The 18,461-nt window shown below is 45.9% G+C and overlaps 1 protein-coding gene across 3 annotated transcripts in view; it reads left to right on the top strand.

Annotated features, from left to right (window-relative positions):
- Nucleotides 1-18,461, top strand: part of kcnh3 (potassium voltage-gated channel, subfamily H (eag-related), member 3) — a 574,739-nt gene that overhangs the window by 555,865 nt on the left and 413 nt on the right. The window contains exons 13-15 of one of the 3 annotated variants that reach the window (XM_078404287.1): nt 3,508-3,614; nt 6,335-6,381; nt 11,204-12,341. In XM_078404287.1, the coding sequence (XP_078260413.1) occupies nt 3,508-3,614; nt 6,335-6,381; nt 11,204-11,926 (877 nt within the window). In that variant the 3' untranslated portion in view covers nt 11,927-12,341. Of the gene's footprint in view, nt 1-3,507; nt 3,615-6,334; nt 6,382-11,203; nt 12,342-18,461 lie in introns of those variants that run through there. The other 2 variants (XM_078404288.1, XR_013547570.1) reach the window with 2 other exon arrangements.

Here is an 18,461-nt window from a genome sequence, read left to right as displayed (position 1 = left end):
TACAGCGAATGCAGCGCCGGAGACCCGGGTTCCATCCCGACTACAGGTGCTGTCTGTACGGAGTTTGTACGTTCTCCCCGTGACCTGCGTGGGTTTTCTCCGAGATCTTCGGTTTCCTCCCATACTCCAAAGACGTACAGGTTTGTAGGTTAATTGGCTGGGCAAATGTAAAAATTGTCCCTAGTGGGTATAGGATAGTGTTAATGTGCGGGGATCACTGGTCGGCGCGGACCCGGTGGGCCGAAAGGGCCTGTTTCCGCGCTGTATCTCTAAACTAAACTAAAAGTATTGAGTAGAGAAGTTGGGAGGTTATGTTGCAGTTGTATCAGATGTTGGTCAGGCCACATATAGAATATTATGTTCATTTCTGGGCACCATGTTGTAGGAAAGATGTTGTCAAGCAGGAAAGGGTTCATCAGGCAGGGTATTGAGAACAGAAGATGGGATGCTATTGTACACTTGTACAAGATGCTGCTGTAGTTGCATGTGAAATATTGTGATAAGCTTTGGTCCCTGCTATAGGAAGGATGTTGTTAATCTAGAAAGAATGCAGAGAAGATTTACGAGGATGTTGCCAGGACTTGAGGGTCTGAGCTATAGGGAGAGGCTGGGACTCCATTCCTTGGAGCTCAGGAAGATGAGGAGTAAGATGAGATCTTATAGAGGTGTATAAAATCATGAGAGGAATAGATCGGGTAGATGCACAGAGTCTCTTGCACAGAGTAGGTGAATCGAGGACCAGATGACTTAGGATTAAGATGAAGGAGAAAAGATTTAATAGGAATCTGAGGGGTAACTTTTTCACTCAAAGGGCAGTGGGTGTATGGAACAAGCTGCCAGAGGAGGTAGTTGAGGCTGGGACTATCGCAATGTTTAAGAAATGGTTAGACAGGTTTGGAGGGATATGAGTCAAACGCGGGCAGGTGGGACCAGTGTAACTTTGACACGTTGGCTGGTGTGGGCAAGTTGGGCTGAAGGGCGTTTCCACACTGTATTACTCTATGACTCGAAGGTGAGTGTGGCACTAACTTAGGACCTGGCAAGCAAAGAAGCAGGAAGATTCCTTGTCCTTCCTGCAGCCAGAATTCTCTTGCCACTAACTCGATGAATTACACTTTTTGCTGCTCACCATTCTAACATTTGTCTTACCCTCCTCCGATAAAAAAACACGTGCCCAATGCCATCATTAGTATTCTCATCATTGATACTGTACACTCACTAGTATGATGGACTATTGCGTACATGCACCTCAAAACGTTTTCTCTAGGAAGGAACTGCAGATGCTGGTTTATACTGAAAAATGCTGGAGTAACTCAGTGGGACAGGCAGCATCTCTGGAGGAAAGGAATGGGTGACATTTCGGGTTGAGACCATTCTTCAGACTAAGAGCCAGGAGACAGGGAGACGGAAGGGTACAAAGACCATGTAAGGTGTGAAAAGGACAGATCAAAGCAGACGATGATCAAGAAAATATACAATGGTTCATTGTTGGCTGAGGGGAATGTGACGAGGCATACAAAAATATTTTCATGTAAGAGTGTTCAGATTGAGCATTATTTCAGTGCTTCAGCTTACTCTGTTAGGTCTGCTGTAGGATCTCCTGGTGCCCCACTGCCCCTCCTGTTTCCTTGTGTTAATTGGGGGGCTGAAGCCGCAATCAGAGCTCCATCAGAGCAAGGTTGTCATCTTGCAGGTCAAGTTAGAGTCATAAAGTGATACCATGTGGAAACAGGCCCTTCGGCCCAACTTGTCCACACCGGCCAACATGTCCCAGTTACACTAGTCCCACCTTCCCGCATTTGATCCATATCCCACCATACCTGTCCTATCCATGTACATGTCTAACTGTTTCTTAAACGTTGTGATAGTCCCAGCCTCAACTACCTCCTCTGGCAGCTTGTTCCGTGGAAAATGTGTGAAAAATCTACCCCTCAGATTTCTATTATATTTATTTCCCTTCACCTTAAACCTATGTCCTCTGGTCCTCGATTCACCTACTCTGTGCATCTACCTAATCTATTCCTCTCATTAATCTTTGTTGTGTTAATTTAATCTAAGATTAATCTAAATTATTGGCGGGGGAGATCTTTCAAATGATTTGGAAATACAAACAATATTTTCCATTATAGCAACCTCCCCCACACATATCTTGCATTACCTCTCATAGAAAGAGAGAATGAGAAAGAGAATGCCTTTCTATGAGTAGGAAGGAACTGCTGATGCTGGTTTACACCGAAGATAGACACAAAATGCTGGAGTAACTCAATGGGACAAGCAGCATCTCTGGAGAGAAGGAATGGGTGATTTCCATATCTCTCGTTTCCCTTTCCCCTGAGTCTCAGTCTGAAGAAGGGTCTCAGCATGAAACGTCACCTATTCCTTTTCTCCAGAGATGCTGCCAGACCCGCTGAGTTACACCAGCATTTTGTACCGATGCATTTCTATGACATATGTGCAAAATGCCTTGGCTCTCCAGAGAACAGCTTGATCATGTTTCATGGCTCGTTATCATGTGGTCATGCTTACAAATGTAGCAAAAGCCAATTTGGCATTCAAGATAAAAATAAAACCTATTACACATTCTAATGAACCAACTGCAATGAAGGTCGACTTGATTTTTAGCGAAGTGATTATAGCTGTAAACAGTGATTGTACAAACAGCATTGAGAACCGGAGGTGACAAGCAAATATAGCCCCTGAATGAGACTGGAGAAACTCTATGGCAGAGCAAGTAGATGGAATCTGGAATCTACTGCCTGGAAGGACCATATCATATCATATCATATCATATATATACAGCCGGAAACAGGCCTTTTCGGCCCTCCAAGTCCGTGCCGCCCAGCGATCCCCGTACATTAACACTATCCTACAACCACACTGGGGACAATTTTTACATTTACCCAGCCAATTAACCTACATACCTGTACGTCTTTGGAGCAATGGAAGCAAATTCAATGATTACTTTTAAAAAGCAAATCAGATAAGTACTGGAATGAAAAAGAATTGTAAAGCTGAATGACGAGCCACAGAATAGGATGAACTGGGCATTCTGGGCTAAGTCTATATACTAAAACTCTCGTTTGTTTGTTTGTTCCTGAACTACAGCCAAAACGGTACACGATAGCGCGACAATTTTAGGCCCACCTTACTCACCATCGTCCCTTTGGTGCTAATGGAAGAAGTTTCATTGAAACTGGTGTTATATATTTAAAGTTATTCACATTTTAAAGTTTAAATCTATCTCCTAGGAAGGGAGGGGGGAGGGAGGAAGGGGGGGGGAGGGTGAGAGGGGAAGGATAAGGGGGGTTGAGGAGGAAGGGGGAGGGAGGGGGGAGAAGGGAGGGGGGGAGAGAGGGTGCTGCACCAATGCAGGAGAGGTTTGGGCCCAACGGGTCGACTTGGTCTACTGTTCCCTAATTGTGCTGTTATGTTTCTCTCCGTGTGAATAACTTAGTCTTGTTTTCTGTTGCATCTTAATTTCATTCTGTTGTGATGTGCCCCGACCAGGTTTGTGGATGGAATTGAAACTGGCAACAATACACCGACTGGACAGACATTTGAATTCAATGCCAAGCAGCTAAATGAAGACAACTGCTGCTGTCAGTTAACCCCAGGTAAATTACATTTATAGAAGTATAATATAAAATAGAAATCTGTATGAAGGGACTGCAGGCCGGCACAGTGGCGCAGCGGTAGAGTTGCTGCCTCACAGCGTCATAGTCCCGGGTTCGATCCTGACCACGGGTGCTGCCTGTGTGGAGTTTGTACGTTCTCCCCATGACCTGCCTGGGTTTTCACCAGGTGCTCCGGTTTCCTCTCACACTCCAAAGACGTGCAGGTTTGTAGGCTAATTGGTTTTGGTAAAGATTGTAAATTGTTCCTAGTGTGTGTAGGATAGTGTTAGTGTGCGGGGATCGCTGGTCGGCGCGGACTCAGTGGGCCGAAGGGCCTGTTTCCTTGCTGTATCTCTAAACTAAACTAAAACTGGGTTAAACCAAAGATAGACACAAAATGCTGAATAACTCAGCGGGACCGACAGCATCTCTGGAGAGAAGGAATCCAGACTCTAACTTCAAGTAACCCTTGCTTTCCGTCTCTCTCCATCCCTCCCCTTCCCAGTTCTCCAACCAGTCTCACTGTCTCTGACTACATTTTATGTCTGTTTGCTTTGTTGTTACCTTCTGAAGAAGGGGCTTGACCCGAAACGTCACCCATTCCTTCTCTCCAGAGATGCTGCCTGACCCGCTGAGTTACTCCAGCATTTTGTGTCTATGTTTGGGTTGAAATCTGTTCCTTGTAAACATTGTAGCTCCTCAACTATAGCAGGACAGTCCAGGTGGTCTTCCCACAAAGGCATCTCACCTGTCTCACTTTACCTTCTTCATAAGACAAAGTGCTGGAGTACCCCAGCGGGTCAGGCAGCATCTGTGAATGGATGGATAAATGATGCCTTAGGTCGCAACATTTTTTCAGATGCGAAACCTCACCTGTCCATCCCCTCCATCGATGCTGCATGACGCACTGAGTGACACCATCACTTGGTATTTTGTTCAAGATTCCAACAACTGCAGCTCCTTGTATCTTCAGCTAATATTTTTGCTACTCTGTTTAGTTTAGCTTAGTTTAAAGATACAGCGTGGAAACAGGCCCGCCGGCTCCGCGCCGACCACCGATCCCCGCACATTAACATTATCCTACACCCACTAGGGACAATCTTTACATTTACCAAGCCAATTAACCTACAAACCTGTAAGTCTTTGGAGTGTGGGAGGAAACCGAAGATCTCGGGGAAAACCCACGCAGGTCACGGGGAGAACGTACAAACTCCGTACAGACGCGGGTCTCCGGCGCTGCATTCGCTGTAAGGCAGCAACTCTATCACTGTAAGGCAGCAACTCTACCGCTGCGCCACCGTGCCGCCCAAATTTTTTTTAATAGCTTTGTAACCTAGCATCCCTCATTAACCCTCATATCTACCACGTAGCTGTGACCTCATTTTTGACTATTAGTCATCCAGACTAACTCTTCACTGCTTTTCTCATATTAGTCCATTTATTTTGGTATTTATCTTTATACTGTGTCCTGTAGTTCGTAACATTCCACCAATGAGAACTCTCTCTCTCTCTCTCTCTCTAAAATCTAAGCTGAACTCGCTCAAGATTAGCTTTTGGTAGCTGTTCTTCCTTCATCTGTATCTCTATTTCTTAGTGGGACTTTTCTCCCTTATAACAAGCAAGGAAACGTGTTTATAAAGCTCATACAGTATGCTTGGTCAGTATAAAGCTCATACAGTATGCTTGGTCAGTATAAAGCTCATACAGTATGCTTGGTCAGTATAAAGCTCATACAGTATGCTTGGTCAGTATAAAGCTCATACAGTATGCTTGGTCAGTATAAAGCTCATACAGTATGCTTGGTCAGTATAAAGCTTGGTCAGTGGAGAGAGAGGAAACATAAACATTTAGAATGTTCTATTTTTAAGTTTCAGAAAAAATTGCCTCAGAGTAGGAAAGTACTCCATGTTGGAAAGTTGCAATTCCAATATAAACTTGGTAGTGCATTGTGTAGCATAAAGATCAAAGCCCAGTGTCTTTGACGGTCACGGTGATCGCAGTGGTAGAGTTGCCGCCTTACAGCGAATGCAGCGCCGGAGACCCGGGTTCCATCCCGACTACGGGTGCTGTCTGTTTGTACGTTCTCCCCGTGACCTGCATGGGTTTTCTCCGAGATCTTCGGTTTCCTCCCACACTCCAAAGACGTACAGGTTTGTAGGTTAATTGGCTTGGTAAATGTAAAAATTGTCCCTAGTGTGTGTAGGATAGTGTTAATGTGCGGGGATCGCTGGGCGGCGCGGACCCGGTGGATCTATAAAGTAAACTAAAACAAAATCTCCTTTCTAAAGGTACGTCCTTTTATTCCGATCAATTTTGGGTAGAGGCTCACAGATACATATTTTGTGTTGTTCCACTTTGTCAACATGATGTTTTGATTAACCATTAGAATCATGTAATGGGCTTTCAGATTGGTATGTCGTATGGTGTTGTGCTGTGTGGATAGAACCAGGGTGACAAATGGAAGAAATGGTGGGGAGGGTGGAGTTGGGCAGTTAAAGGCTGCAAATTGCTGCAATTTTACGGCATGTATGTGACATTATTGCTGCAGTTTCGGCACAGTGTTGCATTTTCATTTAAGGACCGGATACTCATTTAAGAGGAAGAATATACAAAATCATGAGAGGAATAGATCAGGTAGATGCACACAGTCTGTGACGTTTGTGATGCTTTGCCTTGATTCACATGATGTGATAGGTTGAAACCTGTTCATTGCTTTCTAGGAGTGGCGGAAGAGACCAAGCAACACATTTGTAAGCTTAACCGAGAGGTAAGATGTAACACTTCACTATCTTTACCTCTTCATACTGAACTGTTGCAAACTGAGATATTAGTTTAGAGATACAGAGCGGAAACATGTACATCTTTGGAGTGTGGGAGGAAACCGAAGATCTCGGAGAAAACCCACGCAGGTCATGGGGAGAACGTACAAACTCCGTTCAGACAGCACCCGTCGTCGGGATGGAACCCGGGTCTCCGGCGCTGCATTCGCTGTAAGGCAGCAACTCTACCGCTGCGCCACCGTGCCGCCCTTAAATATGTTTCCGTGCTTGGCCTTCACTGGAAAAAAGTCCGAGCAGTTGGAGTATAGACCATCTCCCATAACGTGAAACATATTTTACAAAGATGTGGGAGGCTCTCAGGAGGAGGTTGAGATGTGGGCTCTGGCTCTGTTTGTAGGTCAGTGTGGCATTCCCTGGAAGCACAAAGGAAGAGAGCATGACTCCTTAATTTGGAATTGTGTCCTTTATTGTCATATGTGACAAGGCACAGTGACAATTCTTTGCTTACATACCCGAGGCATGAAATAGTCGCCACATAAAGGGCACTGACAAAGTTACATAGAAACATAGAAACATAAATAATAGGTGCAGGAGGAGGCCATTTGGCCCTTCGAGCCAGCACCACCGCCATTCATTGTGATCATGGCTGATCATCCACAATCAGTAACCCGTGCCTGCCTTCTCCCCATATCCCTTGATTCCGCTAGCCTCCAGAGCTCTATCTAACTCTCTTTTAAATCCATCCAGTGAATTGGCCTCCACTGCCTTCTTTGGCAGAGAATTCCACAGATTCACAACTCTCTGGGTGAAAAAGATTTTTCTCACCTCAGTTTTAAATGGCCTCCCCTTTATTGTGGGCCCCTGGTTCTGGACTCCCCCAACATTGGGAACATTTTTCCTGCATCCAGCTTGTCCAGTCCTTTTATAATTTTATACGTCTCTATAAGTTACAAAGCATCCCGTGCTTGATCCTCCTTTGTTCTCCCCCCCCCCCCCCCCCCCCCCGGCAGTTACCCCCTCCACCATCAACTGCCATTAGAGGGGCATGCCTTACAATTTTGTAGTATAATTTTTAGAAAGTTTAAAACCAGTTGGTAGAGCTGCTGCCTCACAGTGCCAGAGACAAAGTTCAACCCTGACTTTGAATGCTGTCTATGTGGAGTTAGCACGTTCCCCCTGTTGTGACCCGTGGGTTTCCTCAGGGCATTCCAGATTCCTCCCACATTCCAAAGACGCTTGTAGGTTAATAGGACCCTGTAAACATTGCCCCAAATGTGTCAGGAATGGATGAGCAAGCGGCAGAACATAGAACTAGTGTGAACGGGTATTCAATAATCAGCGTCAAGACCCTTCTTCACATTGTGAATCAAAGGAGTCTGAAGAAGGGTCTTGACCCAAAATGTCACCTATCCCATTTCTCCAGAGATGCTGCCTGTTCCTCTGAGTTACTCCAACTTTTCATGTCTATCTGTAAGGGGTTTCTGCGCCGAGCTTTCGCCCGACCTAAGGTCCCCGTGCCTTGCTCTGATCCCTTGACCAGGCCGTGCACACTGGTTCCCCGTGAGTGGTTCAACCCACTCACCCCTTACGGTTCTAGACACTGGGCTTAGATGCAGGAGCTCTTATAGTGCAGAAAAAATTCAACCAGACCAGTTTTCAAAACCAGGGTTTAAATGAAAAGGCTTTTATTCAGCACTTGGGACTATTGTCCATGAATATTTATACAGTTCTATAAGACATATCTATAATACACATACCGAATACATGAATACCTTTGATTTATTAATCACAAAACGCACAGTTCACAAGACATATACCCGAATACCCTTTTCGCTGAAAACTTAAAAACACACAGTTCCACGAGACATATATCCGAATACCTTCTTCGCTGAATTCTTGAAACACACAGTTCCACAAAACATATACACGAATACCCTTTTACTTATGAATTCTTAAACACAGTTCTGCAAGACACATACACGACTGTAAGATGGGGAACGCACGACGCATCGCAACCTTGACCAACACATATTTTAATACACACCCAACGTTTATTCACAACCACCCTCCCCTCTACACTAAACTATGTCCAGGATATGTAGGATTTGGAGTACATGCTCATCATGGGGCTATTACTGGGGTTACTGGCTGTTCGTTTTGCAGTATTTCTTCTCGAGTTGCGTGCCTGTTCCTCTCTCTTGCATCCGTTCTGCTTTCCGACTTTCTTCTTGACTTCATTTGACTTCGAACCCGGTTTTCTCTGCGCTTCTTGTCTCTGTCCGTCTTCACTTGCCTGCTTGCGTTCCCTGCAGGTTTTCTTCTCGAGTTGACTTAACTTTTTCACCCAAAAGTAGTGGCCAGTTATACTGTTTCTGACCCGTCCTATCTCCCGCCAGATCTTGGAATCTCTTTGTTCAAAAAGATATGTATGAGGTTTTCTTCTGATCTGCGCTTATGTTCGGGGATACCGGGGATGGCCAGACGGTGTAAATTGGGATTTCATTGTGAGGTGATGGGTGTTAACTGGTTTCCCATCACCTACCAGGTAGTTTTCTATGGGCTATTGTGCCCCCTCACTGAGATGAACTGTTTAGGTCGGGCTTGGGGCATTGTAAGTATGCTGATGTCAGCGCCCCAGTGTCTGGACTCCGACCTGGTTTCGTAGGTTTCTGCATGGCCAATACCCATCCTTTGTTCTGGCCGTAGCTTTGCAGAAACCTAGAGACTGGGTTGTAAGGTTTTTACTTTTTTGTGGCTGGTCACGAGGTCCTGCGGCCATTTTAGGACCCACGGATTGTGACATCCTTTGTTAATCTGACCGCAGCCTTTCTCCGCTATCAGCCCCAGTCTCTCGTTTAAAATGTCCAAACTGCAGCTCTTTGGTTTGGTGTTGCTTTCCAAATGAGGGAAAACTTCTCAAATCTTACAATCTTTAGTTTAAACCAGCTTCTGCAGTTCCTTCCGACACAGTGGACCAAAAGGTCTGTTTCTGTGCTACATCTGTAAAACTAAAACACTTACTCGGAAACTAATACAGTAACAAGAGTGTAGAGGCCAAGCATGATCTAGAAAGATAAAACAATAACAGCACCACGGTTGGGTATTTAATGGTCTGTTTTCAGCTTGAAGCCGTTGGTTGTAAATGTAAACATGATTTGCACAGTGAGGGAGATTAGTTTCATTGGACTGGGTGAGGTTGCAGTTACGGAATCAGCATTAGACTCAGAGGGGAAGGAGTAGTGGCAGTCGGGAGAGGGAGAGGAACACAGAGGACCCAGTGCAGAGGGTTGTTACCCATGTGTAGATATTTCCATGCAACACAGCTGTGGGTAAAATCATACACCCTCAAAAATAGCTATTTGTTTGCACAATTTAAATATGTAAGAAATCAAGAAGGATTTAAAAAAGAGAGAGATTTTAGATTGAGATTGGAAAGGTCATTAAGTATCAGTAGATCAAGTAGGAAAACAGAGCTGAGGTCAGAACAACCATGAATGCATGAATGATGGAGCTTAGTTTTAGTTTCGAGATACAGCGCGGAAACAGGCCCTTCGGCACACCAGGTCCACGCCAACCAGCGATCCCCGCACACTTACACTGCACGAGGGACAATTTACACTTATACCAAGCCAATTAACCTACAAACTTGTATGTCGTTGGAGTGTGGGAGGAAACTGAAGATCTCGGAGAAAACCCACGCAGGTCACGGGGAGAACGTACAAACTCCGTACAGACAGCACCCTTAGTTGGGATGGAACCCGGGTCTCCGTCGCTGCATTCGTTGTAAGGCAGCAACTCTACCGCTGCGCCACTGTGCCGCCCTAAATGAACTGACTCACCGACACAGTCTAAGGCTGCAACCCTATTCCAAACCTCGTGCACAGAGTGTCGGATCCTTATTTAAGGAGGGGAGACACAAGTAGATGTAGCAGAGGAGATATTTCTTCTTTGAGGTTTGTGAATCTTTGGGATTTTCCACAATGGACTCAAGAATAATTGGGAAACAGCAAGGAAGTGTGGTTGAGGCCAAGGTTAGATCAACCCTGATCCTCTTCATAGGTACAAGAGGCAGGATGGAGCGGGAAAGAACTGAAGATGCTGGTTTACACCGAATGACAGACACAAAATACTGGAGTAACTCAGCGGGACAGGCAGCATCTCTGGAGAGAGGGAATGCGTGATGTTTTGGGTCGAGACCCTTCTTCAGACTGAGAGTCAGGGGAGAGGGAGACACAGAGATAAGGAAGGGTAAGGAATGAAAACGAGACATCAAAGGGGATGGAAAAATCAAGGAAAATGTAGAATATGTCATTGTTAGCTAGGGGATAGTAACGACAAAGCAAACCGAGATAAAATGTAATCGGGGACAATCAGACTGGTCGGGGAACTGGGAAGGGGGAGGGATGGAGGACACCACGGGCAACAACTGCACCTCTTTCTGAAGTTTGGAAAGGATGCCAAACTTCAAGGAGTTTAGTCTTGCTGAGAGAATACTCATGATTTATGATCAGGTCTGAGATAAAGGTCATACTTGACGGAGGACTGCCTCCCTTTCCCTTTGACCCTCCCTCCCGCCATTCCCCTCCCTTCCCAACTCACCCCTCCCTTCGCCCACCCCCAGCCCCTGGCTTCCCCTCTAACCCTTCCCCACCTTTCCTCTCCCCTTCACTCTTTTGCTTCCCTCTCCCTCACCATCCACACCCACCCCTTGCCCACCCTCCCCATTCCTTCCCCCTCTCCGTACCCTCCCTCCTTTTCCTTACCCCTCCTTTGTTTAGCATTTCACTGTGATTTTATTGTCCCTTCCAGATGCTGCACCTTTCTCATCAGGTCACTCAGCTGAGTAAGGAGTTGCAGGATATGATGCAGCTGCTGAAGCCGTTGGTGAGCTGCCACAGGGACGAGCTTGCCTCCCCCGACAATGTGCTGCGCCCCAGTCCCTCGGCTCAGTACAGCAACAGCAGTGGGTTCAGCAGCACTGTGCGGTCACAGGCTCCCTCCATGGCTCTGACCTGCCCGGGTTTGTCGAGGCCCAGCTTTCAGCATCGATGTTCGTGGCCCGACAGTAACCTTGACCCGCCACGGTCACCAGCATCGAGTTTGCAAGGACAAGCGCTTCATGCCTCGTTGTCTCTCAGCTCCCTGATGGGTCCATCGGTTCACAGAGGCAGCGAGTCGCAGCCTCTGACGCAGCCCGTGAAAGCCAACAGCTGCCTGTTACCACATCAACAAGCTCTGCATGCAGATCTGACGCCTTTTGCCTCTTCACCTCCCAGTACGTTGGCCAATTTAGAAGAGGATAGTCAACCTGATGAACTTGACGTCATGGGGCACGACACACCCATGGCAAAACTCTCATGGCAAGCAGATGCTGGCTGCTCACCACATAGAGTGGCTGAGCATCTGAGCACAAAGTTACCACTGGACCTCCACAAGGCAGATACATGTTCTGTTGAGATGGTAAGGACATCCACCGAGGACTCTGGCAGCGACTCAATTCAGTTCATTGATGACGATGGGACAAATCTATAAATTCCTGGGGCTGTAAATATTTGCAAAGAGTTTGCCAGGTCTGTAACATTTTTTGAAAATATCACCACTTTTCATTTTTAATTAAAGTTTTGTTTTCAAAATTCAGAAGAGAAAAGCAAATGGAAATCTTATTCTCCGATACAATTTGCAAACAAAGGAACAAGAATATGCAACAGGATAAAGTAGCAAGTGAAATAGATTTCACTGTCGCGGGAAGGAACGAAGTTAATGTAAAATATACAACGGCAGAAAGGCATGAACCCCCTTCAGAGATTTGTTTCTTCACGTGTTCTTTTGAAGGAGCCAAAATGTGTAGAGTACAGAATACATACTGCTATGTGGTTGGAAGTGGCTGAATGATTATATATAACAAAAAAAGGACTTATTTTTCTACCTTTGTTACATGAAAAAAATATGCAGATTACTTTTTCCTTTCTTTGCGTAATGGGATAAGCTTGCTTATGAAGCAAGTTTTAAAAGATCAAATTAATTGCATGTAATATATACATGTCCTTTATATATATGTATATTAATGCATGATGCATGTATTCCAGTACATCATTAGCTGGGAAACGTGGAACTGAAGGTGTATTTTATTAAAGGCGATGAACTCTGCTGAAAACTCAAATCTAGTCCATATCATTCAAACATTGACTTTAGTTTCTGAGTAGGAACAGCAATAAATAGACATTAGACAATAGGTGCAGGAGGAGGACATTCAGCCCTTCTCCCCAGCACCGCCATTCAATGTGATCATGGCTGATCATTCACAGGTGTATGTGGTATACCTTGACTTTCAGAAAGCCTTCGACAAGGTCCCACATAGGAGATTAGTGGACAAAATTAGAGCACATGGTATTGGAGGTAGGGATGGATAGAAAATTGGTTGGCAGACAGGAAACAGAGAGTAGGGATTAACGGGTCCCTTTCAGAATGGTAGGCAGTGACTAGTGGGGTACCGCAAAGAGATGGAAAGAGTTGCATGCTTTCGAATGAGAGAGTCAGAGTTAGATTTAGCTCTTAGGGCTAAAGGAATTAAGTGAATGGAATAAATGTTATTAGCCAAGTATGTACACATACAAGGAATGTGCCTTGGTGCTCCGCTCGCAGGTAACAACACGACATACAGTAAACAATTAAGAATAAAACATTATAATTTAAACATGTGAGGAATGAAATAAAATACCAGAGCAAAAGGAGGCTGCAGACTTTTGGTTGTTGAGCAGAGCATCAATTGAAGGGATATGGGGAAAGAGCAGGAACAGGGTACTGATTTTAGATGACCATCCATGAATCGAAGGGCCGAATGGCCTACTCCTGCACCTACTTTTCTATGTTTCTAAAGAGACAAGTTATGGCTATGCATTTTCAGAGTTCTTGGTATTGCGACTGACACATCCACAGGTGTAGGATAGTGTTAATGTACGGGGATCGCTGGGCGGCACGGACTTGGTGGGCCGAAAAGGCCTGTTTCCGGCTGTATATATATGATATGATATGATATGAAATAGGATAAGGTTTACACGAGTCACTTGTCAGTTCATGAGCCGTCTTCTAATGTTCCCACAGGACATTGCAGGTACTGCATTAAATCAACAATGGTAAAACAAAAAGTAAAGTGGGATAGCCATTTCAGAGGAATAAATCTATCTGTGGAAGCAACACATCTGAGGCCAATTATTAATGCATCTGTTCAGAAGGCGCGTCACATTTCACTGTTCTTTGAAAATGATTACTGATATTCACAGGAAAAATTCCTAGCTTTATCTTCTGAGTTTATCACTTGTGGTATCAACAAACTTATCCAGTGAAAGCCGCTGAGAGTTGTAAGCCAGGGTCACTTGCAGCACAAAATGCACACAAAAAGCTGGAGTAACTCAGCAGGTCAGACGTGGGCGGCACGGTGGCGCAGCGGTAGAGTTGCTGCCTTACAGCGAATGCAGCGCCGGAGGCCCAGGTTCCATCCCCACTACGGGCGCCGTCTGTACGGAGTTTGTACGTTCTCCCCGTGACCTGCGTGGGTTTTCTCCGAGACCTTCGATTTCCTCCCACACTCCAAAGACGTACAGGTTTGTAGGTTAATTGGTTTGATAAATGTAAAAATTGTCCCTAGTGTGTGTAGGATAATGTTAATGTGCGTGGATCGCTGGTCGGCGCGGACCCGGTGGGCCGAAAGGGCCTGTTTCCGCGCTGTATCTCTAAACTAAAACTAAAGTATTGACAGTGTTTCTTTAGCATTGTTTCCACTTGGTCATGATGTTGAAAAGCAGCAATTCTTTTACTTTAAATATTAAATTTTCTCTTGTTTATTAATGTTTCTGGCCCAAGCAAATAGAGAAAGTAATGACACTTGGGGGAAAAAATGCTAATTTAGGAAACATTTGGACAGGTACATGGATAGGATATGTTTGGAGAGATGTGGACCAAACACAGCACTGACCTCTCTGTCTTGGGCCTCCTCCATTGTCAGAGCGAGGCCGAACACAAATTGGAGGAACAGCACCTCATATTTCGGTTGGGTAGTTTACACCCCAGAGGTATGAACATTGACATCTCTAACTTCAAGTAACCCTTGCTTTCTCTCTCTCTCCATCCCTCCCCCAACCTAATTCTCCAACCAGTCTGACTGTTCCCCTGATTATATTTTACATTGTCACCTTCTCCTAGCTAACAATGATCTATTCTACATTTTCCTTGGTCTTCGTCTCTCTTGTTTCCCTCTCCCCTGACTCTCAGTCTGAAGAAAGGTCGTGACCCGATACGTCACCCATTCCTTCTATCCTGAAATGCTGCCTGTCCCGCTGAGTTACTCTGGCATTTAGTGTCTGTCTCAGGCGAATAAATATGGTGAATGCACAAGAGTCTTTTACCCAGAGCAGGGGAATCAAGAACCAATAGCTTTTACTTAAATTGCAATTGAGGTAGTGCAGCGCAGGTTCACGAGGTTAATCCCCGGGATGGCAGGACTGTCATATGAGGAAAGATTGGAAACACAGGGCTTGTATTCACTAGAATTTAGAAGAATGAGAGGGGATCTTATAGAAATGTATAAAATTATAAAAGGATTGGGACAAGCTAGATGCAGGAAAAATATTCCCAATGTTGGGGGAGTCCAGAACCAGGGGACGTAGTCTAAGAATAAAGGGGAGGCCATTTAAAACTGAGATGAGAAAAAACTTTTTCACCCAGAGAGTTGTGAATTTGTGGAATTCTCTGCGACAGAGGGCAGTGGAGGCCAATTCACTGGATGAATTTAAAAGAGAGTTAGATAGAGCTCTAGGGGCTACTGCAATCAAGGGATATGGGGAGAAGGCAGGCAGGGGTTACTGATTGTGGATGATCAGCCATGATCACAATGAATGGCTCGAAATGCCGAAAGGCCTCCTCCTGCACCTATTTTCTATGTCACCAGGTCAGGCAGCATCTCAGGAGAGAAGGAATGGGTGATGTTTCAGGTCGAGACCCTTCTTCAAACTGATGTCAGGGGGGTGGGACAAAGGAAGGATATAGGTGGAGACAGGAAGATAGAGGGAGAACTGGGAAGGGGAGGGGAAGAGAGGGACAGAGGAACTATCTAAAGTTGGAGAAGTCAATGTACCGCTGGGCTGCAAGCTGCCCAAGCGAAATATGAGGTGCTGTTCCACCAATTTCCGGTGGGCTTCACTATGACAATGGAGGAGGCCCATGACAGAAAGGTCAGACTGGGAGTGGGAGGGGGAGTTGAAGTGCTCAGCCACTGGGAGATCAGGTTAGTTAAGGCGGACTGAGCAAAGGTGTTGAACGAAACGATCGTTGAGTCTGCGTTTGGTCTCGCCGATGTAGAGAAGTTGACATCTGGTACAGCGGATACAATAGATGAGGTTGGAGGATGTGCAGGTGAACCTCTGTCTCACCTGGAAAGACTGTTTGGGTCCTTGGATGGAGTTGAGGGGGGGAGGTAAAGGGACAGGTGTTGCATCTCCTGCGGTTCCAGGGAGGGTGCGGTTTGGGTAAGAAGGGACGAGTGGACCAGAGAGTTCCAGAGAGTGGACCAGAGAGGGGACGGTCTCTGCGGAACGCAGAAAGGGGAGGGGATGGGAAGATGTGGCCAGTAGTGGGATCCCGTTGGAGGTGATGGAAATGTTGGAGGATGATTTGTTGGATACGTTGGCTGATGGGGTGGAAGGTGAGGACAAGGGGGATTCTGTCCTTGTTACGAGTGGGGGGAGGGGGAGCTAGAGCGGAGCTGCGGGATATAGAGGAGGCCCTAGTGAGAGCCTCATCTATAATGGAAGAGGGGAAGCCCCGTTTCATAAAGAATGAGGACATCTCTGATGCCCTAGTGTGCAACACCTGATCCCGTGCGCAGATGCGGCGTAGACGGAGGAATTGGGAGTAGGGGATAGACTTTTTGCAGGAGACCGGGTGGGAAGAAGTGTAGTCCAGATAGCTGTGCGAGTCAGTGGGTTTATAGTAAATGTCAGTCACTAGTCTGTCTCCTGTGATGGAGATGGTGAGGTCCAGAAACGGGAGGGAGATGTCGGAGATGGTCCAGGTATATTTAAGGGCAGGATGGAAATTGGTAGTGAAGTGTATGAAGTCAGTGAGTTCTGCATGGGTGCAAGAGGTAGCACCAATACAGTCGTCAATGTAGGAGGAGGCCCTTTCTGTCATGGGCCTCCTCCAGTGTCATAGTGAGGCCCACCGCAAATTGGAGGAACAGCACCTCATATTTAGCTTGGGCAGCTTGCAGCCCAGCGGTATGAACATTGACTTCTCTAACTTTAGATAGTTCCTCTGTCCCTCTCTTCCCCTCCCCCCTCCCAGTTCTCCCAGTCTTCCTGTCTCCACCTATATCCTTTCTTTGTCCCGCCCCCCTGACATCAGTCCGAAGAGTCTGACCCGAAACGTCACCCATTCCTTCTCTCCAGAGATGCTGCCTGACCTGCTGAGTTACGCCAACATTTAGTGATACCTTCGATTTGTACCAGCATCTGCAGTTACTTTCCTACACAACAAGCCAATTAACCTACATACCTGGACGTCTTTGGAGAGTGGGAGGAAACCGAAGATCTCAGAGAAAACCCACGCAGGTCACGGGGAGAACGTACAAACTCCGTAGTCGGGATCAAACCCGGGTCTCCGGCGCTGCATTCGCTGCAAGGCAGCAACTCTACCGCTGCGCCACCGTGCCGCCCAGTGTGTAGAGATCATTAGCTCTACTTCATTATTGCTTGCTTTGTCAGTGGTAGATAAGAAGCAGCTAGCTACAAGGTTACAGCCAAACCCTAATCTTGATTGAGGTTGCGGCAGCTCTTTCGTGATCTGTCGTGAACAACTATTGTTTCCCTTCAACCCCCAGGATATGCCCTCTTACTCCATGCCCTTCCCGCACCAGCTTGTCCCAACATATTATGCTCTCCCTGTATTCACCAGTCAAACTGAATTCCACAAGAAAGCCCATGGTGGCAAGCAAACCGAGAAGACACATGATTATGTGAACAAGGGTGTCCAAATGTACAGCAGCTACTTCACATACTGTCAACCACAGGAATATAGGGGAGATATAAAGACCTTACCAGCAACAATATGAAATATGAAAACCAAATTAATGAGTCGCTTCAGCTCTGCAGATTTTTAAAAAACATGAACTGCCTGCTGTTCTTGGTTCTCCAAAATATTCCAGATGGAATTTAAACTGGAGGTGGCGGAATATGAACTTATGCAAGAAGGGCTTCTTGGAGAAGAAGAGCCACCTTAAATTTAGTTGCGTCCGGTTTTGGGGGTTTGTGTGTGCAAAGACTTGATCGGAAATAACACATAGCCCAGAAGTGTGGACACTTGCATCTCCAGTGCCATTAAAATACTGCACTGCTTAAAAATATAGACATTGCATATTCCAATTTGCCTCTCAACATATGGAACTCCCTATCAGGAAATCAACTAGGAAAATTTGCTGAACCCTCTAACTCAATAGAAGGGTGCAGTCTTAATGACAGAGAAACATCTACATACAGATGGCATAGCACAAGCAATCATAATGCACCACTACATTTGTCCCCTCCACTTTTCTCTCTATTTCAAATGAGTTAATGGAGGGGAGAACCAGTCAGATTTTAGTTTAGAATCCTCCTCTGAAAAAGGCACTGATGTACAGTGTCCTTCTAGGAGCCCTCTTGATAATCATCCCACCGTATGTACGATATAAATAAGTCTGAGGGTCAATAAACTATATTGGGCGGTCACGGTGGCGCAGCGGTAGAGTTGCTGTCTTACAGCGAATGCAGTGTCGGAGACCCGGGTTCCATCCCGACTACGGGTCTTGTCTGTACGGAGTTTGTACGTTCTCCCCGTGGGTTTTCTTCGAGATCTTCGGTTTCCTCTCACACTCCAAAGACATACAGGTTTGTAGGTTAATTGGCTTGGTAAATGTAAAAATTGTCCCTAGTGGGTGTAGGATAGTGTTAATGTGCGGGGATCGCTGGTCGGCGCGGACCAGGTGGTCCGAAGGGCCTGTTTCCGCGCTGTATCTCTAAACTATACAAAAAAGTCCAGT

This window comes from Rhinoraja longicauda, chromosome 8 (assembly GCF_053455715.1).
Source record: "Rhinoraja longicauda isolate Sanriku21f chromosome 8, sRhiLon1.1, whole genome shotgun sequence".
Taxonomy (NCBI): Eukaryota; Metazoa; Chordata; class Chondrichthyes; order Rajiformes; family Arhynchobatidae; genus Rhinoraja; species Rhinoraja longicauda.
Note: the sequence above shows the minus strand (reverse complement) of the source record. Positions and strands in the feature narration are given on the sequence as shown.